General features: G+C 42.9%; 1 protein-coding gene across 9 annotated transcripts in view; it reads right to left on the bottom strand.

Moving 5' to 3' along the window:
* ITPRID2 (ITPR interacting domain containing 2) overlaps positions 1-27243 on the bottom strand; it is a 181246-nt gene that overhangs the window by 34674 nt on the left and 119329 nt on the right. For all 9 annotated transcript variants that reach the window (XM_053269863.1, XM_053269856.1, XM_053269834.1 and 6 more), the window contains 5 exons: positions 22585-22624; positions 21577-21675; positions 20968-21176; positions 19019-19704; positions 790-862 (listed from right to left, as the gene is read on the bottom strand). In XM_053269863.1, the coding sequence (XP_053125838.1) occupies positions 790-862; positions 19019-19704; positions 20968-21176; positions 21577-21675; positions 22585-22624 (1107 nt within the window). The remainder of the gene's footprint in view (positions 1-789; positions 863-19018; positions 19705-20967; positions 21177-21576; positions 21676-22584; positions 22625-27243) is intronic.

The following is a 27243-nucleotide window of genomic DNA, read 5'->3' as shown; positions in this document are numbered from 1 at the left end:
ATATCATGTGTTGTTTAGCTCTGAGATGAAGAACCCGATGCCAACATTTCGCTCTTCCTAAAGTATGGTGCTTGGTTCTTGCAACATTATTTCTGCATCCCTTAGAACAGGCTTGAGTGCCACACGGTCCTTACGCACAGCTAGTCAGACCAGCTAGCATGACCTACCAAGTGCTAAGTAAGCCACGGGATGTGTTTTGTAGGGTCCCGTGTGTTATGCGGCCCAACACTGAATTATTTTGTAGGCTGGCCTTTGAGACCAGATGCCACTGCCTGTGCATTTACCTCTATCATTCCTGAACATAAAGAAAAAAGCAGTTAAACCAGATGTGTCTCATCCTAATCAAATTACAAAACATTCCTGTCTGGAAACTAAGTTTATCTGTGTTACCGATGCACTGGACCTCTCTGCAGTCAACATTCCAAAGAGCCATGAAATGCTATGCACCCACACACAATTCAAGACTCTGTAATTTAAATGTTTAAAATGGTCATTTTAAATGACAGGGCTCCATTATAACACACATGCAGCCTTTCAATTTCTCTGACCAGTTGTCAGAACTCAAGCCATTAATTGAGGTTGCAAGCCTGATTCATCCCGTCATTTGAGAGATGCCACTTCACAAGAAACACACTGCGATCTGAAGCCTAATTGAGAAGCAGACTAAGATCATTTGGGTGGGCCGCTACTTTAAACGCTTCAAGTACTTGAATCAACATGTCAATGGACGCTCTTAGAAACAAATGGACTGTGCCAGAGCTGTCTCCAAGGAGGCAAACATCTACTCACCTTTTTTGGATTTGATTAAGGCCAGCTGACATATATTAGAGGCATGTGGAATCTCTCCTTCTGTGCTTTGAATCTGGAACAGAAGAAAATAAAAGTTATGCCTGGCAGACTGTATGCCTACCAGTCACTTTATGGGAAACTATAAACCCTGCATAACTGGTTGTTTAACTGATTAACAATTCCAGTGCAATCAAATTTGGCAAGCTGAAGTAATTGCTCATTGATGTTTACAATTGCCATATCCCTTTCAGACTTTCGGCACTACCAAATAACTACTAGGAAGAACATACAGCACACTGAAATGCAAGACCATGATGTCATGTCAATAATTCAGGAGTAAAAGCAGAGCATGTTTAAAAGCAATGGTGCGGAGCAGTGATATTTTTCATCATTAAAACCACCCGATCAGAATCTTTTTTCTTTTGTATGTAGGCAGTTATGTTGGACTAATTAGGCGAAAAAATGGCTGACATTCTCTGCAGCATTAGGAGGGCTCGAGATCTTTACACACAAGGAGTGGGTAAACTAGCTGTGCTCAAGGCTTGCCTTATAGTGCATGAGGAGGCAGACATGATTTTGTGCAGTCTTCAGGGACATATTCCTACAAGTCAATGGGTCTTTTGTGGGGAGTGGAAAGATGTTGAATCATACCCCTCCCCATGTGCTGTGCTGTGGGGAGGGCTAGTCTAGCATAGCTAGTCTACCTGCCCCACCCTCCTAAGGCTGTGGAGGATATTCCTTCATTACTTTAACCAATTTAAAACTACAAAGGAATGAGAGCTAAAACTTTCACAAAATTCTTATTTAACATTATCAATGTTAAACAAAAAAGTAGTTCTAAACAGAACTAATAGAGCTTCCACATCTTTATTATTAATTATTATTAATTATTAATTGCTTATTATTATTATTATTATTATTATTATTATTATTAAAAATAATTTATACCACCCTTCCAAAAGGCTCAGAGCGGTTTACATTAAAACACCATTAAAATCAATTAACAAAACAGAAATTGTAAAACTGCATAAAATAATTAACAATTAAATCATCATAAAACACCAATTAAATAGCCAAACAATTTAAAAACTATTTATTCTTAAAAATTTTAAAGGAATGAAATATATCTGATAGTATTTGATCACAGTTCTTGCAAACTGGGCTTGGTTTAACCACAAGTGTTTTCAATACAATGTTAAAAGGGAGGTGTTTATAACGTGCGGGACCATCACCTGTTTTCAAAATGATAGACTAACAAAAAGGCACCCATCAGGATGTGAATTTGGGTTTTTTTTTTTGTATTGTCAACACATGAGTACCACATGCTATAAATTTGGTGTGTACCAGATTGTAAACAGAAGAGTCATTAGTGGGACACATGGACATGGCAATTTCATAAGCTTTCTTCTCTTTGAAAAGTAGGCTAAGGTGGTTGAGAGAGGAAAAGATGTCTATTATAGAAACCCCAACTGCAGTGCAAAGACTAGAGCTTACTGTCTGGAACAAATACTACACCCTCTACAAGAAACACCCTTTCCTTCTCCCTCCTCCAAAAAGAATCACTTTCTTGTTTAACATCATTCCCAAAGAAGTGTTCCGTGAAACTCAAAAGCCGGCTGCCATGGCTTTATGATTTTTACTGATAAAGGTCTTGCAATACTATTCCAGTTTCCATTTCCATTTTTACTGCTTCACAGAGTGAAAATGGGGGGTGAAGGTCCATCATAGAGCAGCTAGAACCCACCACAAATAGGAAGCTCTGATTTTGCATCATCATCTCAAACACAAGGCATTTCAATGGTCAGTTCAACAGGGTTCATCGTCTGCATGCCCTTCTACAGAGTTCTATTTACTTTGGGAGACTATACAGCAGTGTAAGGTAGCCAACTTATGGGGTAGGAGACTGCAGTACAATGTGACCCCTTTGTTTAAACAGCAAATGTGTGTTCTGCGGTCATTGTTCAGTATGCCGTTCTTGTGCAATGCTTTCAAATAATGAAGGGAAACTAGACAGGAAGGCTTTTGTTTGAGAAGACAAACTACTGTACGTTTTCTTGTTGAATGCAACAAAAGTGCTACTTGACAGATGCCAGTCTAGACAATTAAAAGTACGATCACCCCATATGCAGGAACTACATCATGAGCTACAATCAAATTAAGCAAGAATCTGAATACTATTCATTATCCTAAACATGCAATAGGTATTTGCAGCATTTACTCCAAGGTAAAATTAGTTTTGCCCCGAGGCCCTTGTTATTTGTTCCTTCGATATGCGGGAAGAAGGCTACAGTCATCTTTGGGTAGATTCATTTATCTCTACCAAGTGACTTCTAGCCACTGCTTGATGGCCTTGTAACCGGCAACAAGTTACATCACACCTCTTGGTGCAACAATCAAGGGACAGAACAATCAAGGGGCATTGCCTTAGCCTTACCCTGCTCCTGCACCCAGATATTTAATGAGATAGGAAGAAAAGCTCCCACACAATCACTTATCCCTCCTCTACCCGAGGTTTTTACTCGCACTTGATTAAAAACCAGGGGAATGCACAGCTCCTGAAGCTGGGTAGGATGCTTGTCCTACCCAGTTTATGGCCGTATGAACTGCCTTACTGTACATGCATTGAACACAGGAAAGGGGTTCTTGTTAGCATATGAACATAGGAAGCTGCTGCACTGGGTTTAGCCACAGGTTTATCTTGGTCAGCATCTCTACATTGGCTGGTAATGGCACTCCAGGATTTCAGATTGGGGTTTCTCTCAACAGGAAATGCCAGGGATTGAACCTGCAACCTTCAGCATGCAAAGCATGGCTTCCACCACTAAGCTATGGCCCCTCCCCTGATAACATAGCTGTTGTTTAGTTCCAATATGAACAGGATATTTAGAATGTGATTAGAATCTATAGCTGGAGTGTTGACAAGAGCAGTCGGCATGCAAGGCAACTTTAAAAGGACTAGGCACAGGCTTTCTACAGTGCAAGACGCCTTGGTCCATATTTTATATATTTTTTCAAAAGTCATAATTTATGTATTTATTATAGAAATTTTATTTCACCTGTTGTCAGAAGTCATACTGCAAGATGTCATGAAGACCAAACAGCTGGTGTCAAAATATGGTCACTAAGGGGATTGATTCAAGCAACAGGTCTCCATGCAAGAATTCCTACTATTGCCTGGCTTGTAATCATACAGTTAAATACAAGTAAAACAACCATCACAGATGTGGCCAGCAGCAGCTGCCTCTGAACTATTCAATCTGTGCAGCAAGCCTTTATGCAGAGGGCATAAAGAGAGAGGCTTTTCTAAGGCTGATTTATAATTATGAAACTCCCTTTCTCTAGAAATCTGCTGGATTCCTGCCACGTGTCAGAAAAGACTATATACATGTCTTGTGCAGGCTGGCTTTGATGACAAATGCTAACTAAGAATGTTAAGAGCCTCCCTGCTGAATCAGACCAAAGATCCAGCATGATTGACCCCGCTCCCTCCTGTGGCCCACCAGATGCCTCGGGGAAGCCCACAAGCAGGAGTGGAAAGTATGCCCCCTCTTCTGATGTTGTTCCCCTGCAGCTGGGATTCAAATAGTTGTTCCCCTGAACCTGGATGGACATAGGATATAGCCATCAAGATTAGTAGGAACTGACAGATTTCTTCTTCGTGATTCTATCCAATTCCCTTTTAAAGCCAATTAAGCTAGTGGCAAGGAAGGCTTTGTCAATAATAATAATAATAATAATAATAATAATAATACATTAAGTAAATAATAATACATCAATAAAACATCAAGTAAAATGAACCATCTGCTGTACATGGATGATCTGAAGTTGTAAAAGTCCCAGTCAGAAATCAAATCACTGCTAAACACTGTCTGTATATTCAGTAGCGATATAGCAATGGAGTTTGGACTAGACAAGTATGCTGCATTAATAATGAACAGAGGAAAAATAACAAAAACAGAAGGAATAGAAATGTCCAATGGAAGCAAGATCAAGAACCTGGAAGAGAAAGAACATTACAAATACTTGGGCATACTCCAGGCTGATAACATTGCAAGTTAAAAGAAAAATGGGAAGTGAATACATCAAGAGAACACCATATAAGCCATAAACACCTGGGCTATACCTGTTATCAGATACAGTGCAGGAATAATAGATTGGATCCATGCAGAGCTAGAGACGCTAGATCGTAAGACCAGGAAAATCATGAACATCAATCATGCTTTGCACTCCCGCAGTAATGTAGATAGGCTATACCTCCCTCGCAGCTCAGGTGGAAGAGGAATGCTGCAAGTCCATCAAACAGTAGAGGAGGAGAAAAGAGGCCTTGAAGAATATATCAAGGACAGTGAAGAAGATGCACTTCAAATGGTCAAGAACGCGAAACTATTCAACACCAATGAAACAAAGCAGGCCTACAAGAAAGAACAAGTCAAGAACCAAGCAGAAAAATTGAAGAATAAGCCACTGCATGGCCAATATTTGCACAATATAAGTGGAAAATCAAACATCACCAAGACCTGGCAATGGCTTAAGAATGGCAACTTGAAGAAAGAAACAGAGGTTTTAATACTGGCTGCACAAGAACAGGCACTAAGAACAAATGCAATAAGAGCAAAAGTCGAGAAATCAACAACAAACAGCAAGTGCCGCCTTTGTAAAGAAGCAGAAGAAAAAGTGGACCACCTAATCAGCTGTTGTAAAAAGATCGCACAGACTGACTACAAACAAAAGGCATGACAAGGTAGCAGGGATGGTACCCTGGAACATTTGCAAAAAATACCAAAAATTGGTGGGACAATAGAATTGAAAAAGTTGTCGAAAATGAAGACGCAAAAATATTATGGGACTTCCGACTACAAACAGACAAACATCTGCCACACAATACACCAGATATAACTGTAGTTTATAAGAAAGAAAAGAAGTCAAAATAATCGACATAGCAATACCAGGGGATAGCAGAATAGAAGAAAAAGAAATAGAAAAAATCACCAAATACAAAGATCTACAAATTGAAATTGAAAGGCTGTGGCAGAAAAAGACCCAAATAATCCCAGTGGTAATTGGCACCCTAGGTGCAATTCCAAAAGACCTTGAAGAGCACCTCAACACCATAGGGGCCACAGAAATCACCATCAGCCAATTACAAAAAGCAACTTTACTGGGAACAGCCTATATTCTGCAATGATATTCTATATAATAAGATCCCTGGCGTGCGTCCGTGTCTTGGACGAAGGATGGTGCCTGCGTCTGTGTCTCCCTCGGCTGTTCTGGGCATGCGTGGTGCGCATGCGCAGAAGAGCCGAGGGAGAAAAAGACGCAGGTGCCGGCTGCCATGTTGGCCGGTTGTTCGGCCCGGCCGCGGGGAGGCCAGAGGCGGTGGCGGCGGGTCCGGCCCGGCTGCAGGGAGGGCAGAGGCAGTAGCGGCGGGTCCGGCCGATGTCTGGATAAAACAAACCACTCAATAACACCTCTCTGACTGTGTAAACAACAACAATAATCCTCTATAATAAAAGCATTGGGTGTGCGCCCGTGTCTCTGCGCCCGTGTCTTCCTCGGCGCATGCCCAGAACGTCCGAGAAAGATATGGCCGCAGGCACCAGGCGGCCATGTTGGCTCCCGGTCCGGGAGAAGGAGAAGCGGGAACCAGGGAGGGCAGAGGCGGCCGCGGAGAGAGGAGAGGCGGCGGCGGCGGGTCTGGCCCGCCCCCCGAAAAGAGCAGGGAAGGGAAAGACAGCGGGGGCAGGCTGCAGGAAGGCCGGAGGAGGCGGGCACGTGACCAAACAGACTGCAGGCAGAGGCAACAGCGGCGGGACCGGCCCTGCCGCGGGGAAAAATGAGGAAGCAGCGGCGGGACCGGCCCGCCCGCAGGGAGGGGGGAAACGGCGGCAGCGGGGGGTTAGGAACGGTGGTGGCAGCGGTTTAGGATCGGCGGCAGCAGCGGAACCGGCCTGGAAGAGGGAAGGGAATGGCACCAGACCTGACGCGGGGACAGAAGCGGGCCGGCAAGGGACTACGGCGGCAGGACCAGCCTGCCCATGGGGAGGGAAGAGAGAACAAGGGCGGGACCGGAACAGACAAAGGATATTCTAGACAAGTTAGGATGACTAGACTTTCCAGAGTTACATTTCATTTACCAGTAGCAATTTAAGATAGAAACCTGAAAGGCAGTGGGATATTTCACTCTGAAGAAGCGAAATCTCTCTAATTTCAGAATATGGTTTTTACAAATCTTCATTAAAGAGCATTCAACCTCAGTAAATATTTTTATACTTCTATGTGGCCGAATGCTAACAAAAACTAAAGGGAACTTACTGAATATTTGAACAATATAAAACTGATTCACACACATCAGAACAAAATGAAAATACCATTTCATAAACCAGATCTTGACCAATTTTCTTTGACTAGGAGCCAGCCCAAAAGTTGAGTAGCCAGATTGTTCCTTCTCCATGGGGATGGCAAATTCACCACTCCCCACAACAGCAATGCTCTTGGCGGGGGGGAGGCGCAGATGGCCCACCTTGCTTGCTAATTCCTCTTTTAACATTATTTTAATGTTGCACCTGTTTGTCCCAGGCAGGCAATGGACCAATGCAACCAGGAGGAGGGAGCAGCCTTCTGCCAATTTGCTTGCTTACTCACTCCTCCTTCCGGTTGTGTCCATCCGTCATCTGGCCTAGGTGCCACAGTGAGCTGGCACATGGGAATCACTGAGATTTGCTATAAGCAAGCCCGGAATGGCACAAATCATCATAAGCAGGTTTTCCTCTCATTCTTCAAAGACACACCTGAATAAATCATCTTCAGTTGCTTAAAAAAGGTCAGGAGGGAACTAAGGGATCTCCTCACAGAGGGAAATCCCATGGTTTGCGGGCAACCATGAAGAAGACCCCGCATGACAATTGGGCTTATAAATGTGTTGGCACACAGAGCAGAGCCCACTTGGAAGACGGTGCACAGGTAGAATCATTTGAGAACAGAGAGCCTTTAAAATAACTGGGTACAAAGCCATTTAGGCTGTAAAGGTAATGACCAACACCTTGAACTGGACCCAGAAGCCAAATGGCTGCCAGTACAGTTCTTTGATTTTAAAGGAGCAATACAATAACCCAGGTGGCCCCAGAAAGCAGTCTACCCACTGTATCTGCACAACTCTGAACTTCAATACTCGTCAAGATCAGGCACATGTGGAGTGTACTGCAATAGTCCAACACTGACACGAGCAAGGCATGGGCGAAGGTAGCCAAATCTGCTTTCTCAGTTAAAGACTGCAGCTGGCAGAAAAGCCAAAGCTGTGCAAAGGCACTCTTGGGCACTGCTATCACCTGACTATTTAGGAGAACCTCCAGACTGAAGCCTCAGTCTGATGGCTTATCTGGATTAAGCCAAGACAACCCTAACCCTACTGCATATTGAGTGTGTATACCCTGGCCTTGGGACTAGAGAGAGATTGGGGATTCTGTTGGTGTACTGTGCACCCTGCTGCCCAATGGAGTCCCTAACTGAACTTATGGAGCCGTTTGTGGAGTTGGTGCTGGAATCGCCCAGGCTTTTGTTGTTGGGTGACTTCAATGTTCACTTTGGGAATCGATTGTCTGGTGCAACTCAGGAGTTCATAGCAACTATTACAACTATGGGCCTATCCAAATTGGTCATAGGACTAACACTTACAGCTGGTAACAGTCTCAACTTGGTCTCAGGGTGGTGTTCCATTGGTGGGGACTCTTAGAGGCTATTCTCACAATCGCCCAAAAGCGGGCTAAGGGAGCCTAGCCTGCTTTTGGCCAATCGTGTGCTGCAACGGGAGCTGTGCGGATCCTGGTAGCTAGCCGCCATAAATACCCCTTGCTCCGTTAACCTCATCTTTTTGGTCGTGTGTTGCTGTGGCGTGTAGCAACACATGAGCAGACCCCAGACCGGGAGGCTGCAAGCAGCCTCCCGGGCTCGTAGGGCATCCTGGAACTGCCAGGGGCCACATGGCCTCCAATTCCCACAGCCCCCGCCAGCGTCACGATGGAGCCGGCAGCCATGTGGGTGGCCAATCCGCTTGCCCAGGGCTGCCTTTGGATCATGCGGGCTAAGCCCGCTCTCCCCGCAGACCACCTTTCAGCACCTCACACTGCTCATGTGACTCGCCTCCTAGAGTGTCTCCATTGTCATGGACAGACCACACCTAGGGTGTCTCCACTGTCATGGTTAAAGTTGGTTTCATGGCCTCAATCTACCTCTGCAGGGGTGCAGGACCCATTAAGATGATCTGCCTGAGAAAGCTACTGGGTCACATCGGATTCCAAGAGGACTTGAAAGGTTTTCAAGTTAGTTCTGCTGGTGATTCTGTTGATGCCCTGATAGAGAACTGGAATAGGGCACTCACCAGGGCAGTAGACACAATCAACCCTAAGCATCCTCTACATTTGGCTTCAGAATCAGCTCCATTGTACACAGAACAGCTATGGGAGCTGAAGCCTCAAGCGAGAAGACTGGAGCATAAGTGCAGGAGAACTCAACTTGAACCTGACAAGACACAACATAAAGTCCATTTGAAGGCTTACACTGTGGCAATGTTGTGCAAAAAAGAAGCAACTCTATTCTGCATATGTTGTTCTCATCCAGTGGAGTTGTTCAGAGCTGTGAGGGGACTGACTCAGGTTCTTTCCTCTCTGAAGTTGAATTTGGAATCTTCATCATTCCACTCTGATGCTTTAAATAACTTTTTGTGGCTAAAATCTCTCACATTGGGGCTGATTTGTACTCTACAATTACTGCAGGTCAATTGCAGCAGTGTCTGGTAACTCCTCTGGTTTTATTACAATGGATCAGTTTCAATTTGTAACTCCTGAGACTGTGGACAAGCTTCCTGTGGACAAGCTCCAGCTCACCACCTGCCCTCTGGATCTGTGCCCAACATGGCTTATATCATCTAGTAGGGAGGCTGATAGAGATGGCCTCGTTGACATCATGAATGTCTCACTGAGGCAGCACAGAATGCCTCCAAGTTTGAATAAGGCAATTGTGAGGCCCTTACTTAAGAAGCCTGCCCTCAAGCCTTCAGTGATGGATAACTGTAGGCTGGTCTCCAACCTCCCTTGATTGGGCAAGGTGATCGAGAGGTTAGTGGCTGATCCACTTCAAAAAGTATTAGAGGACACTGATTATCTAGTTACATTTCAAACTGGCTTTAGAGTGGGCTATAGGGTTGAAACAGTCTTGGTCAACCTGATGGATACTCTTTACCAAGGGATCGAAAGAGTGAGTATGTCTCTGTTGGTTCTTTGGGGTCTCTCTGCAGCTTTCATTACTATCAAACATGATATCCTTTTGGATCATCTGAGGGATTTGGGAATAGGTGGTACTGCCTTGCAGTGGTTCCGTTCCTGTCTCTCAGGTAGATTACAGAGGGTGTCACTCGGAGATAGTTGCTCTGTGCAATAAAAGCTATTGTATGGTATTTCTCAGGGCTCCATTCTAGCTCAGATGCTTTTAACATCTACACGAAACCTCTGGATGAGATCTTCTGGGGATTTGGAGCAGGGTGTTATCAATATTATGACACCTAAATCTATTTCTCCATGACACTATCATCAGGAAATGGTGTAGTCCCCCTAAATGGCTGCCCACAAGCAGTAAAGGGATGGATGAGGGATAATAAATTGAAGCTGAATCCGAACAAGATGGAGGTACTAATGGTCATAATTTGAGGGACATGATAGACCTTCCTGTTCAGGATGGGATTGCACTCCAAATGTGGAGACATTTGTTCACCCAGGCTTTTAATTAGATATTGTTTTAATTGTGTTTTTAATCATTTTAACATTTTAATTGTTGTAACATTTTAATCTTTTTATCTGTTTTTATTATTTTGTTGTAAACCGCCTAGAGACTTGCATTTTGGGCGGTATATAAATGTTTTCAATAAATAAAAATAAATGGAACTGCAGTGCTGGCAACACCACCCAAAGCAACAGGTATGTAGTTTGGGAGCGCTTCTGGATTCAGGCTTCACTTTGGTGTCTCAGGTTGAGGCTGCAGCCAGGAGTGCTTTCTATCAACTTGGGATGATAATGACAGCTGTGTCTGATACTTGAAGATAATGATCTCAAAACTATGGTGAACTCACTGTTAACTTCTAGGCTTGACTACTACAATGTGCCCTACATGGGGCTGCCTTTGTATGCAGTTTGGAAACTTTAGCTAGTTAAAATTCTAACAACCAGATTTGTTTCCGAGGCTACCTTGAGTGACCATATTATGCCCATTTTAAAACAGTTGCACTGGCTGCTACTGTGTTTCCGGGCAAAATACAAAGTGCTGGTAATTACCTTTAAAACCCTGAACAGTTTCTTCAGGATGATCCCCACCAGACATTAAGGTCATCCAGAGACCTCTGTCTCCAGCTGCCAACAACTTATCTAGCAGCAACTCAGAATCGGGCCTTCTCTAGTTGCTCCTGGGCGGTAGAATGTATTCCCTATATGTATCCGAAGCTTAAGATCTTTCCCAGCACACTGTTTCCCACAGTGGCCCACCAGATGCCTCTGGGAGGCCAACAACCAGGAGATGAAAGCATGCCCCCTATTCGCTGTTGTTCCCCTGCAACTGATATATGAAAGCATCCTGCCCTTAAATCTGGAGGTATTCTGTAGTCATCAAGATATAAGAGAACCAATCAAGCTCACAGAACCAGTAGGAGCCTATCCCCCCATCTATATTAAATCAGATATTAAATCATATAGATGTATTAAATCTATATTAAATCATATAGAGAACCAATCAAGCCCACAGAACCAGTAGGATCCTATCCCCCCATCTATATTAAATCCAGCAAAAGGATTTTGGACTTTTTCCAAAAGAGGTGGCATTCACAACTCTCCCCAAATTTGAAATACAATTTGGCTATTCCGACATTTTAGGGAGAAAGCGTTCATTCATATATATATATATATATATATATATATATATATATATATATATACACACACACACACACACACACACACTATTATATTATTATTATTATTTACATTTATATCCCGCTTTTCCTCCAAGGAGCCCCGAGCGGTGTACTGCATACTTGAGTTTCTCTTTCACAACAACCCTGCGAAGTAGGTTAGGCTGAGAGAGAAGTGACTGGCCCAGAGTCACCCAGCTAGTTTCATGGCTGAATGGGGATTTGAACTCGGGTCTCCCCGGTCCTAGTCCAGCACTCTAAGCACTACACCATACTGGCCCACACAACAGCAATATCCACTGGGAGGGCAGGATCTGCCACTGGAAGATGCCACAAAATAGATTCCCACTGAGCAGCAGAAGGGTGAGCCTTCCTTTATCATGGTCTGGCAGAAGGCAATATTCATGTTCAGATTAAATTGTGAACCAGCTGGTTAAAAAAGCACTGCTATACTGGGCTCTGCAAGAGGAATCCTGTTATGCACAATTTCTCAAACTATTTTTTCCCCCTATTGGCAGAATGACGTTACTGGAATCCTCCAATTCATATAGCCTTGAGCATACAAACCATATATTATTTATTATTATTTATTTATTTATTAGATTTATATACCACCCTTCCAAAATGGCTCAGGGCGGTTCACAGCATGATAAAAACAATTAAAACAAATTAACAATTAAAAACTATTAAAACACAATAAAACCAATAAAACAGCAAAAAGCCCTGAAAATCAGGGCAACAATTTAAAATAATTTAGAACAGTTAATCATTTAAAAACCTGGAAGGCCAGGCCAAATAGGTAGGTTTTAAGGGCTCTCCTGAAGGACGGCAATGATCTCGAATTATGAATTTCTGCCGGGAGTGCATTCCACAGCCCAGGAGGAGCAGCTACAGAGAAGGCCCGCCTCTGCGTCGCCACCAGACAACCCAGTGGCAACTGGAGACGGACCTCCTCAGATGATCTTAAGGTGCGGTGGGGATCATGTAAAAGAATATAATGAAAATCTTTAAAAATATACAGAACCTGTAACTGTACATTTCATCTATATTGCAAAAATCACAAATTTAGTGGGCTGACCCCCTCAAATACTAGATATTAGGACTGTGCAGATGCTGTTCTGAACAGAGAGGGATAGCATCTGCTGGCCCTATTCCTACATGCATTCAGTGCAATGTCTGAAAGAGCCTAAGCATATGTAATCTGTGTGCATGACTGGGGACCCTGCCTATTACATGCAGCTGAGGATCTGTGAATAGGTGGGGTCTCCAGTCAGGTATAGGCTGCACATTCTTAGGCTCTTTCAGACATTGTGCTGAGTGTGTGTCAGGGGCAGGAGCAGGGCTAGCAGATACCAGCTTGCCTCTTTAAGCACCTCCATATATGAACGACGCTATGCTTGTTCAAACACACTAGCCTAAAATTTTGAGGAGGAAACAAAACCAACATGAAATGTGAAGAAAAAAATTGGGGGGGAAATACTGTTAAAACAAACTGCTATCTTTCCTTCCAGCTTCACAATGGAACTGTACATTATCAAGAGCTGCAAATATTCAAACCAATTAGGTTATATAGTCGGCCAAAATGCAGACAACCATTTACATAAGCACTTGCCCTCCATGTCTCATGACTTTTCAGCTTTCAGACATTTCCTCAATTCCAAGATGTTCTTTGTTGATAAAATTGTTTGGCTTCTCTTTTCTCACACAACAAACCACAACTTAATACCAGTTTATTAAAACAGAAACAGCCAGTATCAAAGGACTTCCCCTTCAAAAACCAGTATATTTTTGAAATATCAAACTAAAGCATTGTGTCCCTGTTATGGCTTTTTAAAAAATTATTGAAAGTTATTGAAAGAAAATGATTTGAGCTTTGGCCAAAAAACCAAAATGGAGATATTTTTATAAGCATTTTACTGTAGTATTATTGTTCTCTGGGTAGGGAGAGGAAGACACCCCCCTGCAATCTGGTCACATCTTGAGCATGTGCTCAAGAGAAGGGCTGACAGAACGTTGGACCTAATATGCCAGGTCTAATTCAAAGTGGAATATGAGGCAAATGTTTCAAGATAACCTGAAAGAAACCATTTGTTCAAGAGAAATTTATCAAACTAATCTGGACTGAAAGACAGACAGACTGTCACCAGGTGGGCCTCTGCTTTCCCACACAGGCGGAATCACTCCATGGAACATTTTAAACCACAGCCACACCATTTGACTGTCTGTTTTCACCCCCACGACAAGCAAGGATCAGATTGCCTCCACAGCAGGGCCTGATTCACACAGGGTTTGACATGATAAAGTCACCCTGTGGTGGATTTACCTTATCAGCTTTGCACTATGCTAACTTGTAAACCTAGAGTTTACAATGGCAGAGAAAACACCAGTATCAGTAGGATATATTTAGTTTTCCAACAGAGATGAGTCCAGATACTGATTTCAGTTGGGGGAGGGGTGGAAGGAGATATTCCTGCCTTTCTACCAATGGTGGCTTACATACACAGTTAACACAATACAAGAACAAAACACAAAATAAGATACATGCCGATGAAATATTTGAATCTTGTCTGCAACCCTTTGGGTGGGCTAAAATTGACATGTTAACAATTCTCTGCCTCTTCATCTTGTCCCTTAAAGTTTAACCAAATGTAAGTACATGCTAGTGAGCAGACACATCTTAAAATATGTAAAAATATTCTAAGTATACACTACTGTAAAAACAACATGCCTACTTTTTTTTAAGTTGCTGCTTACTGAATGTAAGTCAAATCCCAACTGATGTAGGGCATCAGAAGATTTTAAATAGAGTTTTCTGATTTAGATGTTTTTCAGAAGGCCCACACCACTGTCTTCACCTTTTAAAGCTCAATTCTGCAATCATGATGAATGCTGAAAAGCTTCTTTCATTTTTTAATTTTAAACTACTTTCAAATCTAAGGGAAATCACCTCAAGAAGCCAAACCTCCAGGGTTTGCCAGCATTCATTAAAAGTGCTCCTTTGCCTATATTTGCATACCTGCCAACATGTTCCTATTTCCCCATTCAGGTGGGTTGGGAAGTATGTATTTGCACTTCAAACTTAAGATACCTCAAGGGTCATGGCCCGAACAGGAATAGCACAATATCATCTCTCTCTCTCTCTCTCTCTCACACACACACACACCCTTTCACATTAGACAATTCAAACAACAGAGAGCATAAAAGGTTAACCGCTCCCCTATAAAGAGCTTAAACCCTCTATCTTAAAGAAAATATATTTTTCCACATACAAACAAACAAAAAGCTCATCTTACAAGCCATTTTCTAGGTCAGGATTTTCAGAGGAGTTGCCTTGTTCATTTTGCTCCCCGTGCCTATGCTTCTTGTTCATTTTTTGGAGGGAAGAGGGGCTAATTGCGTCCCATCACCCGCCCCTGCCTGGACCACAGCATCAGAACCATGCCCGCATTTGTGGACTTTAACTTCCAATCTTTGCCTGCCCCAACTCTCCCCATCTCCTTAGCCAATATCAACACTGGACGCAGACTTGGGAGAATCTGACTGGCCAGGAGAAAACAGAGGCCAGAGCTCCTGAGGAAACCTTGCTCTGACTCACTCCCATACTGGCTATCTCAACAGCAACAGACTTCCTAAAGGAGCACAAACTTCAAAGGCTCCAGGACACAAAGGAAAAACCTGAATTAACATATTTACCGAACTATGTATAAAAAGGGGAAAAAAACATTCCAAAGCAAAGCTTGGGAACAGGCAGCAAGAGGGCCTCTAATCACCCCAGCACCTTCTTACTGTTTAGTACATTTCTTAAAAATGGAAACCAGAAAATAAAAATAGGCAATGTGCTATTTGGCATGTGCAAAGCTGAGTTTCTCATGTCCAGAGATTAAAAGCTTGAAAATGTTATTTAGAACAATAGAATTTTAGAGTCAGAAGACACCTGGGAGCTAGTCCAATCTGCTGCTCACTGCATGGATCTGCTACAGCATCCCCAACAGGTGGCCATCCAGCCTCTGTCTGAAAACTTCCAGCAAAGGAGAGCCCACCACTGCACAAGGCAGACTAATTGAACAGCTCTTACAGTTAGGGTTTTGCTTATTTTCACTGTGTGACCCCATTCACACAAATGCCCGTGGTGGGGGGAAAAAACCCCAGGAGTTATGTCACAAGGTAAAGTTGTGCTGTCGGGTCGGTGTTGACTCCTGGCCACCACAGAGCCCTGTGGCTTTCTTTGGTAGAATACAGGAGGGGTTTACTGTTGCCACCTCCCGCGCAGTATGAGATGATGCCTTTCAGCATCTTCCTATATCGCTGCTGCCTGATGTAGGTGTTTCCCATAGTCTGGGAAAACATAGTCTGGGAAAACATACCAGCAGGGATTCGAACCTGCAACCTCTTGCCTGCTAGGCAAGTTACTGTTGCCAGAACCTAAGGGGTATACTCGTGGGTCAAATGGGCTGACCATTTCACAGCAAAACTAACTGCCTAGTACATAGGGGCACCATTAAGAGAAGGGGGGTGTTCTTGTTGCTCTTGTTATTCAGATTATTTCTCAAAAGCACTCCTGTCCCAGGCTATGTTCCTAGTTCTATGCACCAGTCATTATTATGAACACTTTGATCCATTAAAGTATTACACATACACATAACAAGCCTTTTCTCATGAGCAGTGAGAAGGGCCTGAGGGCGGGCTGGAGGGAAGGCGGATTAAACCTACCTTCCCTGCAGACAATCAATCTGCCACTGATGGGTGCACTCCCTGCCTGTCCAAACGATTTCCCCGCTGACCCAGGCAGCAGGGAGGGTCAGGGGCTGGGATGCGTTGTCCTGGCCCCCAGAGTGCCCATAATGCACCGTGTGAGTGCCTGGTGCATCATAGGGATCCCCCCTCCCCTCCCCGAGCTCTCTGCAGTCTGTTAGCCGCAGTTGCAAGCAGCCACGGCTGACACACAATCAGAAAAATGAGGTTGGGAGACTACTCGCTCTTCTAACCTCATTTTAAAGGGAGGCTTGGTAAGCAGGTGTGCTGCCCGATATGGCCTGATTCTGGCAGTTCACATGTGCGTGCAAATAGCCCCCAAAAGTCACAAATCCCTAAAACACAAATTTTCTTTTCTGTTTTAAGGTGGTATTTGATGATACCACTCAGGGGCGTAGCAAGGTTGGAGTGGGCCCAGAGACAAGATTTAAAAATGGGCCCCTAAATTATTTTTCAAAGGGTTTTGTAAATTGTGGACAATGCAAGTCATTTAACGGCACTAGAGAAAAACATGCTGTTCTGGTCTCACATCAATTTCAGAGGATGAATACAACTGAAGGAAGCCCAGGTGGGTGCACGGCTGGGGGAGTCAATCATATGACTTGCCTCTGGGGGGGGCCAAGGCAGTGGGCCCCCAGACAACTGTCTTCCCTTGCCCTATTATAGTTACACCCAATACCACTATAGTTATTTTGAAGCATACAACTAGAGATCACAACAGAAGCTCTTAGAATACATTTTTTGCAGGGGATGGGTAACTGTTCCTGTAACCAAGAGCAGGATTTTGATTCTTGTAGCGATTCAGGACAATGCTGATCCTATCAACTGAATATGTGACGCTGCTCATTTTGCAGTTGAGATCTACAGCCCCTGACCAGCAAGCACATGCTAAGCTTAAAAGGAGAGAGTGACCAGATTTACCAGATTAATATTCTAAAAGCAGGTGTATAGTGCAACCAATCTTATGCTTGTCAATCTTATGCTTGTCAACTATGTTATTTAGATGCTTGGCCCACTCCATCCTGCCCCTAGCTTTCAGAGAAGGTTACAGCATAAAATACACACTATAAAACCTAGCTGCATTAAAAATTCAGATTAACCAAAGCACCTATTAAACTGCATTTCCGATTTAAAGCTCATCCTGGCCACCAAAAACCCCCACAAAAAGAGAGGGTCCATAAGAATCAGGCTTATGATTGGAAAAGGAGTACCACAACAATAAGCTAGACACAAAGAATGCCTCTTTAAGCTATCAAAACAAGCGATATGGTTGGAACAACTAACAAAGATAATTAACAGGATATGGAGCAAAAGTGGCCCAAAACATTAAAAAGGCTCAAGCAGTTTGGGGCTTTACAAATGAAAGAAGAAGAAGAAGATATACAGAGCTGCTGCCTTATGTTTAATTAAATCCACTGGGCCATCTAGTCCAGTATTATGCAAGGTTTCAAGCATCATTTGCAAGATTTCAAACACAAGTAGTTTCTAGCCCTGCCCACTGCTCAAAATCCAAGGCAGGAACCTTGAACAACATGTATGCAAAGCACACACACTACCACTGCATACTACCTTCCTACTATAAAGCTTCAGGTCCCAACTCACCTTCTGCTTGGGAAATGAAGGAAATTAGTGAAATGTTGAATCAAATGGAGTAATGCATTTCTGGTGCACCACAACTTCAAGCAATGGGCTTCTGCTCTGTATTCCTTGTCTGGCACAATGTAAAAAGTTACTGCTCTTCACAGCAACTACCAACATTACACATAAGAGGTGCAATATACTATCTGAGGAAGGAGGCATGACATTCCTTAAAATCCAGAGGGCAGGCAATGGTCAGAGAGCTATGTAAATGACAGCCAATCCTAGAGGATATCCAACACAATGAAGGGAGCGTCGCTCCACATCTGAGGAAGCTGTAGAAATGAACATAATTCCCACTTGGGTATGGAATACTACAAAGAAAAACACTGCCTGTGATGCAAGCAACTCTTAAGAGTTCTACAAGTGAAATTCCACATATAAAAACATCTGAAGCAAAGCGTTTCTGACAGAATCATCATGTGGAAATTCACAGAAAACATCATATATTTGATCACCAATAATTATTGCATGGAACACCAACAACATGAATCCACATTTAGTTGCATGCCCAGTTACTACCTGTGGGGTTGTTTTTTTAAAAAAATCATCCGTTAAATAGTTTGAGCCATTGGTATACTTATACTTTACTCTTTAACGTGTTGCTTTAAACTTCAATTTGCTATGTTTGTATCTTTAACCAGTGAAGAAAGACAATGTGCTATATTACTGGTTAAGAAAGTGGAGGAGGGAATAACCAGTTATCTCAAAATTGTCTCTACTTCAATTAACAAGATTCGGGGGTGGGGGGAATCTGGACATAAATGCCACCCCCCTGCCCATGTCCAAAGAAAATTTGCCAAGGCCTGGTGCACAAAGTTAGTTTCTGAAGTTAGTATACAAATACCAAAGATAATTTGTGCAGCTCAAAAGAGATTTCTTTCCACTTACCTCTTCCATCTCAAACGAGTCCTTCTGTGGCAACATGAGATTCACGATGGATGGGTTTGCTATTGGAAAGCAAGGTTCTCTATCTGGTGTTGATGATGTAGGAGGAGTTTGCATCTCAGTGCTACCTTCAAGCTCACAACTAGCTGATACTAGCCTATGAGCCTCGAGACTAGAAGAGTCCATCATGGAAGCTTTCTCGTGTAGTCCATCTAAACTACCAAGAGAGTCATTATTTTGTTCATCTTTAGGAGGCATGTCTGCTTGCATCCCTGCAGAACATTCTGAAGCATTTAGAACATCCACAATACTGGGCTGATGGCTAGATGCCTCCTCTTTTACTGTAGCCAGCAAAGATGCCTTAAAATGTTTGGGGGCTTTCGATTCATTTTTCACCTCAGCTTCTTCAACCCCATTTTCAGTTCTCCCCTTTTCCGCTGATGAGGGCGACATACAGCTGCCACCTTCACCTGCTTGAGGGTTACCACAAAGATTGAGTTTAGATAAGGTCTTCATTAAACGACTCGCAGTGTTGCTTCGGGTTAGAGGAGGAGGGCTAGATGCCTCTTTGCTGGAAGCTGTTGAATTCATGCTTCCAATTTTCTGCAAGGGAGTGCCAGAAACTTGGGAATACAAGGAAGAGAATGCATTGGCCACAGTAGTAAGCACTTCAATTTGACGAAAGCGACCTGGCAGAAGGACAAAATAGAGATGACAAGGAGAACAATGGGTGGCATTGTAAGACTCAGTAATGAAGCGACAAATGACTTGGAACTTGCATAGGTAAAAGACAAACAAAACACAACAGTATTAGAGCCAAGGCCATGGCAGATTCCTGACTCAAATATCTCATTTGAGTAGTAGTCAAAATTTTGGTTTCTGAAACCTGGTTAATAAGAATTCTCAGCTATTAAAAGCACTATCTTTTAAAGTACAGTCACTGATGCTCTGATAATTGATTGATCAAGCCAGTATTCTCATACCCTTGCACATTTTTTATACATACAAAACCTAACACTATATTTTGCTGCCAAGTCTTGAAACAACTTCTGCCTTTTGATTTATTTTCCAAAGGAAGCAATAGGTACACATGAAATATCATGGGGGTGGCAGAAACATTTGGGGAGGGAGCAGAGAAAAAGTGGGTCCTTTCCATCACTTTTGCCCAAGTCAGTCCCTATCTCCTTTCATTTCTCACACCCCCACACACCCTGGATCATTCTCCTCTTCCCCACTGCTCTTGAACCATCTCCATCCCTTCTTTGCTGGACCTTCCCTGTATTCCACCAGCACCTCCTCCTGGCTCTTTTACTGGTGAGGAAATGTCCTCACACTGGCAAACAGTGGCTGGAGCAGGGCTGCACAGCTTCGGCTCTCCAGCTGTTGTTACACTACAACGCCCATCATTCCCAGCCAGTGGCCAATAGTCAGGGCTAGAGCATCCCGTTTTGTTTCTTTAGGGCAGTGTCATCTACACTCAACCATCATCTTAAAAAGTTGACCTTGCCACCTGCAGAGGAGGAGCAGAGAGTGTGGAAGGGAGAGTGTGGAAGGGAAGGGAAGCAGCTGGCCCGATTCCCTTTCTCCAGCTGACCTGGCTCAGAATATTCAAAACTGGAGGGATTGTACAACAAATGGGATTACATTTGTTTAGCACTTTTATAAATTATGTTTCAACGTTTTACAAAGTGAGAGATGAATTGGGCAACCTCATATCCTTTGCTGCCCTCTGAAACTGAAATTAATAAAATATTTTGAAAGTTACAAATTGTTCCTTGCTAGAGTCCCATTTATTTCTGCAGTCTGCTGACACTATGCTGGTGTTTGTCATTCTCTATGAGTTAAAACGCGGCCACAAGATGTTGCAATTTTCCAAAGTATGTGAGCGAATTTCTGAGGCAGTTTTTACAATGTAGCACTTTTTTCATCATGCTTTAATTTACTATACATACTTGTCAAAGCAAAATTTGGATTTTCCACTTCCATGCGCTGCAACTGAGCATTCAGAAAGACTTTGATATCTATCCCCCTGGCAAAGGATGATGAATTGAAAAACCTTGACGGAATTTTAGAAGCAATATCTGGTTCATCCCGGCCAAATCCAAGGTTGTAGAGGACCTCTTCAGGATCCTCCTCATAAAGTTCCAGTAGTTCAGACACACTAGACAGAAACAAAAATATGAGAGTTGGCACTCCAACCTTTCTTATTCTCTAGGATATAATTTCTTCTGTTTGTTAAGAACAAAGAAGATCTACAACCTAGTTAAGCTGAAAGTACTTCAGTTTAAGCACATCTAGGCTGCAATTCCAAGCATTTAAGGGGGATAAAAAGATTCCTTCAATTCTAGAATGCTTATTTCTAAAATGTATTTAGAAAGTTGTGGTTTGTCATATTTAAGTATGAGATTGTGATCCTAAACTTGCTGACTTGTGATGAAGTTCAATCACAACGAGGCTGATGCTTTCTTCAGGCATCCCCCCCCCCCAATATATTCAGGCACTTGAAAAAATGTAGTTGCTCTGGTCACACTTAGATTGGCCTTCATCCATTCTTTCCTTACCTTGAAACAGTTGCACTGCTTTTCCCCGAGCCAGTGGAATTCATGCTTCGCCCCTTCTGATGAAACTGAAGTCTCTTGTCCTTCGCCAACATACCGTTACTGAAAATACAAACAAAAGCACCAGAGGAAGAGGACAATAAGTGTTTGTCCTCTCTGAGGACAGCCCAAGTGTCTTTTCGGTTTCTCTTTTCTTAAGAACACTTCACTTTCACCACAGATACAGATACAGATACACACACACAAAGAAAAATCAAGTTTGACTTAAAATAGGCATCTGGATCCAGTGGAATATGATACTTCCAAAGCCTACCCTTCTCTCTGGGCTTCTGCCATCAGCTCTGCTAAAAATCCGCTGATTACCATTTACCTGCATGAAACTTCTTTATATTCCAGTTCAATGTGGATGCCGTATATTTTGGGCAGTGTCCCCATTCACCTGCTAATTCCATGAAGAGAGTCCTTTCAACCACCTCTAGTAGTAAGCAATATGCAGGTGGCATGGAGGGTCCCATCATGACCTGTGGGTAGCTACAGGATCCCCCCCACCAGATCCTAGGGCCCCAATTGGCATCACAGCAGAAGGAAGAGCGGATGCAGAACTCTAGCTGCCATATCTGGCAGTAGGTGTCTATGCAGGCCTGGGTCAGGTTTTTGTGCCAAGTCTGTTGCACTTAACAAATGTTCTGTTTAATTGGATAGTTTTTATTTATACTTGTTAATTTGGGTCAAAAGTGATAGGATAAATGCTTTTCACAGTAATCCCATCTAAAATTATCTCTCTGACGACAATCCATTAGGGAAAGTAATGTCTATACAATGGTGCTATAGCTTAACTTTTTAAACTTTATTAATTTTTTATTCTATATTGTATCTATTTTATTAACGTTGTAAGCTGCCCTGTGCAGTAGGGCACTTAAAGGGCAGGATATGAATATTGCTATTAAATACATAAAAATAGCTTAACCCCATGTCAGGCATGATTGTCTAACTAGAAGGCTGAAAATTTACCAGATTTCCATTTGTTCACCACTTTGATGTAGTTGATTCGCTGAAGGGGGAAAAAAGGGTAGAGTGAGAGAGAAAGATAAATATAAGTTGGTGACATTGTACATAATTGCTGACTTCACACAATAAAAACCCAGCACCATTCCTTTTACTCGACATATGGTGCTATGAACTCATACATGCAGCACACCATACTACAGTTTCTCAATGTGTGGTCCCTACCCACACTAGATCGGACATCTGTCATATCATGGTCCCACACACACAGCCCTTCTTCCAACATATGGCACACATTACCATAAACATAAAATCCATTGGAAAACTGAAGTGGTACTTAAATTTTCCAGAAGTTAGAGGAGACTTGCTACTTAAAATACTTAGAAACACTGCAGTATATGTCAGGTTAGCATTAGGAACATGTGTTTATGGTGTAAGGCTCTTCCAATATATTGCTGAGAAGTAATCCAATATGATGTTATGGAAAGAAACAAAGGCAGGGTGCAAATAAATGAGATGCTTCTCCCACAATTCCCTGTACAATAAAATTAAGCACAAGGACCATCAACTGAGGTGGTTACTTTCGGTGTGAGAACAGCAGAGAGCGTATGAAAGGTACCTTGAACACAATAATCAATTCCTGCACAATACTGGTCAATTCTGGGCATTTTATCACCTCTATTCCATTCCTTTAAAAAACAACAACAACCCAAAACCTTCCATGTCTAAGGCCTGCAGAGACAATGGAAGCTGGCTAAAGAAAATTAGCTTCTCAAAAACTTGAAGGCTACATCATCATGATGATGATGATTATGATGCCATGGCTAGGATACAGACACTCTTTCTTTCCTTCCATTATTGGTTCTGCTCAAATAGGACTATGTAGTGCTTCAGGAAATCAACCCACTCAACACACCACACACAAATCAATGCGCACACACCCCGCTGCCTACCTAGGCTTGTCCAGTGTCAATAATGGAATAATGGACAGAATGGACAGAAAAGTGAGTATCCATCACACCATCTACAAGAATCTGAAAAGCTCATTACTTGTAGCCAGCACTCTCAACACCCACATGTGCCTCCAAGACATATATTGAATATTCCAGAACTGTAGAACAGGAAGTAGCTCTGAGGCAAAGCACTGGCTGAGCACAAAGTGAACCATGCACTTCCCTCTACATCCCGGCATCTAATTCTTCACTGCCTGCCTCTTAAATATCTTTATGAATGCCACTTCAGTCAGATTATTTTATAAACAAACGGATGTGGTTAGAAATCAAGTCAGTCAGACAAAACACAGTAAAAATGGCTTTAAGTAAATATAGGAGCCTTAAGCTGTAAGTCTATTAGAGGGAAATCTCTTAATCCAATTTACTCTTTCAGTAAAATTATGAAAAAAGGGGAAGCAATCCTTTCTCAGATACAAGCAGATGGTGCATAAACTGGTTTTTTTGCTCCACCATTGCAGAACCTTTTAACAATGGGGTGTTCTGAGAAAGCACTCCTACAGCAGAGAGTACTTTCCCAGCCTCCTTTCTCCCTGTCGGGCCCTGGAAAGCCATCCTCATGAACTGGGCAGAGGCATGCAGAAGGTGCCTCTGCTTGATTTGGGGTGTGTGTGTGTGTGTGTGTGTGTGTGTGTGTAGATTTCCTCCTCCCCCTGCAGCTGTCTGCACTACATTCAGTGCTAGTGCTGAGATTCTCTCAATACTCAGGAATGCTTTTCAGTGTTGGAGGGGGTGGAGCTCAGGCATTACAAGGAGGGCTTGCACTTGCGCAACTCTCATCAGTATTCTTTCCAAGGGACTGGTCCTACTCCTTTGAAGGCATTGCTAAAATAGATATTATTAACAGGACCTGACAAACACAGAAGAGATAGTATCATGGAGGCCACTGATGGATCAAATAAAAAGCTGTCTAGCCTAGCATCCGGTTTCCCACAACAGCCAACTGGATCCATCTGGGGAGCCCAGGAAAAGGGCATGAAGGTAAGAGCCTCCTCACTCCCACACACTGCACTTCAGCAACTGATATTCAGAGGTAAACTGCCATTTTATAGACTTATCCTCCATTCATCTGTCTAATTCCCTTTGAAAGCCATCTAAATTAGTGGTCATCACCCTATCCCATGGCAACTAATTCCAATGAGTCAATCAATCAATCATGCACTGTGTGAAGAAATACTTCCTTTTATCTGCTGCCACTCAGTTTCATTGGTTAACCATGGGTTCTAGTGCTCTGGGAGAAGAACTTTTCTCCATGCACTTTCTCTGTACTGCATATAGTTTTGTAAAACCTCTATCACACTTGCCCGTAGCTAACCACCCCCACACACTGGCAATCCACTAGACAAGGAAGGTTCCTGACCATTTTGGTTGCCCATTTCTGCACTTTCCCCAGATCTACAATATTATTTTTAATCCATCTATCTATATTTATACACTGCCTGATAAAGATATCTCTAGATGGTTTTGAGATGTGGCAACCGGATCGGACAAGAGATTTTCCAACATACTTTAGGATTTCATGAAGGTCTGGGATCAGCTTCAATATGCAACATTCTAGACACTAATACAAACCAGACAGTTGGCCCAGACCTTCCAGGTCTCTCCTGCCCTCTCTTCCCACCACCATCCTACCCTAAACCACCATCTATGCTGCTTGCCACACAGCTGCCAGCCTTCACCACCAATGCCACAAATACCTTTATTTGCCAGCTAAAATAAAAAGAGTAGCCCTGTGTTGGCATGAAGTATATTCCGGGGGGGTGGGGGGAGAAACAAACAATACATTGAGGAAAAATGCATGGCGGTTGCCTAGCAATTGTCCAAATGCTATCTCATGTCTGCTTCCATTTGCCTGTACAGTTCCGGCGTGGGAACCTGCGAACAGTGTACCATAAATTACTGCCACAGAGTGCTATTGCGGCACCATGGTTAAGACTGCAAATTGCGAAGTCCCTGGCTGAAATCTCAGCTCAGTCGTGAACACACTCAGGGAAGCCACTGCTCCTCAGTGTCACCTCTTCCTTCTGTAACATGAAGCACAGATACTAGCCTGCCCTACAGGGCTGTTGTAGAGATTATTGAAATAATGTGAACATTGATACTATTCTTTATTACAATTATATCCCATATTTTCCTCAGGCAGTGCAAAACAGCATGCACTGGAGTCCCAAGTGGTCTCTCATCTAGGCACCTACTAATTGCAGAGCTATGCAGCATCAGCTAGGTGGCTACATCATGTACCTTCACACCATACCCTGGATCCTTCATCAGTTTCAATTACTGATCAAATCAGTTGACTGTCCAAAAAAAGTGCTGCTTGACAAGCAGGCCATACTAGAGCAGGTGTGTGTAAACATGTGCCATTCTGTGCCATCACTTGGCTAGGCATCATGCCTCAGGTTATTACCCTACAGGTGTCAAAACAGCTACTAGTTGGCTACTAGTATCAACAGCTACTAGTCGGAGGACTATAGGCCACCTGAAGCCTCAAAAGCAGGATGCCTCTGAGTACCAGACGCAGGGGAGAAACAGCAGGAAAGAGGGCATGCCCTCAACTCCTGCCTGTGGGAATCCCAGCGGCATGTGGTGGGCCACTGTGCGAAACAGGATGCTGGACTAGATGGGCCTTGGGCCTGATCCAGCAGGGCTGTTCTTATGTTCTTAAAAACTGCAGAAGAGTCATCCTTTTCAGTAAATCCTGCAGCTTACTTCTAGACTACAGTATTAAAGATAATAAAATCATATTACCATCATAAGATTGGCCCAAGGCCCATCTAGTCCAGCATCCTGTTTCCCACAGCGGCCTACCAGATGCCTCTGGAAAGCCCAAAACCAGAAGATAAAGGCATGCCCCTTCTGTATGCTTCCCTGCAACTGGTATTCAGAGGAAATCCAGCCACAGAGCCTAGAGGTAAACTACCACTCCTACAAATATTTAGATTACTGCAACACATTGTACATGGGGCTGCCTTTGAAAACGGTCTGGAAACTGCAGCAGGTACAAAATTGGGCTGCAAGGTTAACTGGGACTGGACATTTTGAGCATATTATGCCAGTGCTTCATCAGCTGCACTGCAATTTTTAAATTTTTTGATGTGGTTGTAATTGATAACTTTTTAAAAATTGTTTTTGTATTGTATTTTGTATTTTCTCCCCGCTCCTTTTTTGTTTGTTCTGTTATGATTTAAAGTGTGTTTTTATCTCATGTTTTAACACTGTGTTGTAAGCTGCCCAGAGAACAAATTGTTATTGGGTGGCCAACAAATAAAGTTATCATTTATTATTATTTGGCACTTTTCATCAAAAGTTTCCAAAATGGTTTACATAGATAGATAGATAGATAGATAGATAGATAGATAAGATAGTAACCTGTAACCATTGATAGACCTGTCCTCTGTGAATTTGTCTAAGCCCTCTTTTCAAGCCATCCAAGCTGGTGGCCAGCACCACATCTTGTGGCAGAGAATTCCATAGATTAATTATACATCGTGCAAAAAAGTGCTTCCTTGGTTGGTCCTAAATTTCTTGGTAATTTCATGGGATGATCCCTGGTTCTAGTGTTGTGAGAGAGGTTAATAAATGAATGAAAGAGGTTAATAAATGAAGGTTTTGTGAAAGAGGGTTAACCAACAGAAAATGTGTGTTGGTATTTTTA

This window comes from Hemicordylus capensis, chromosome 1 (genome assembly GCF_027244095.1).
Source record: "Hemicordylus capensis ecotype Gifberg chromosome 1, rHemCap1.1.pri, whole genome shotgun sequence".
NCBI classification, from domain to species: domain Eukaryota; kingdom Metazoa; phylum Chordata; class Lepidosauria; order Squamata; family Cordylidae; genus Hemicordylus; species Hemicordylus capensis.
Note: the sequence above shows the minus strand (reverse complement) of the source record. Positions and strands in the feature narration are given on the sequence as shown.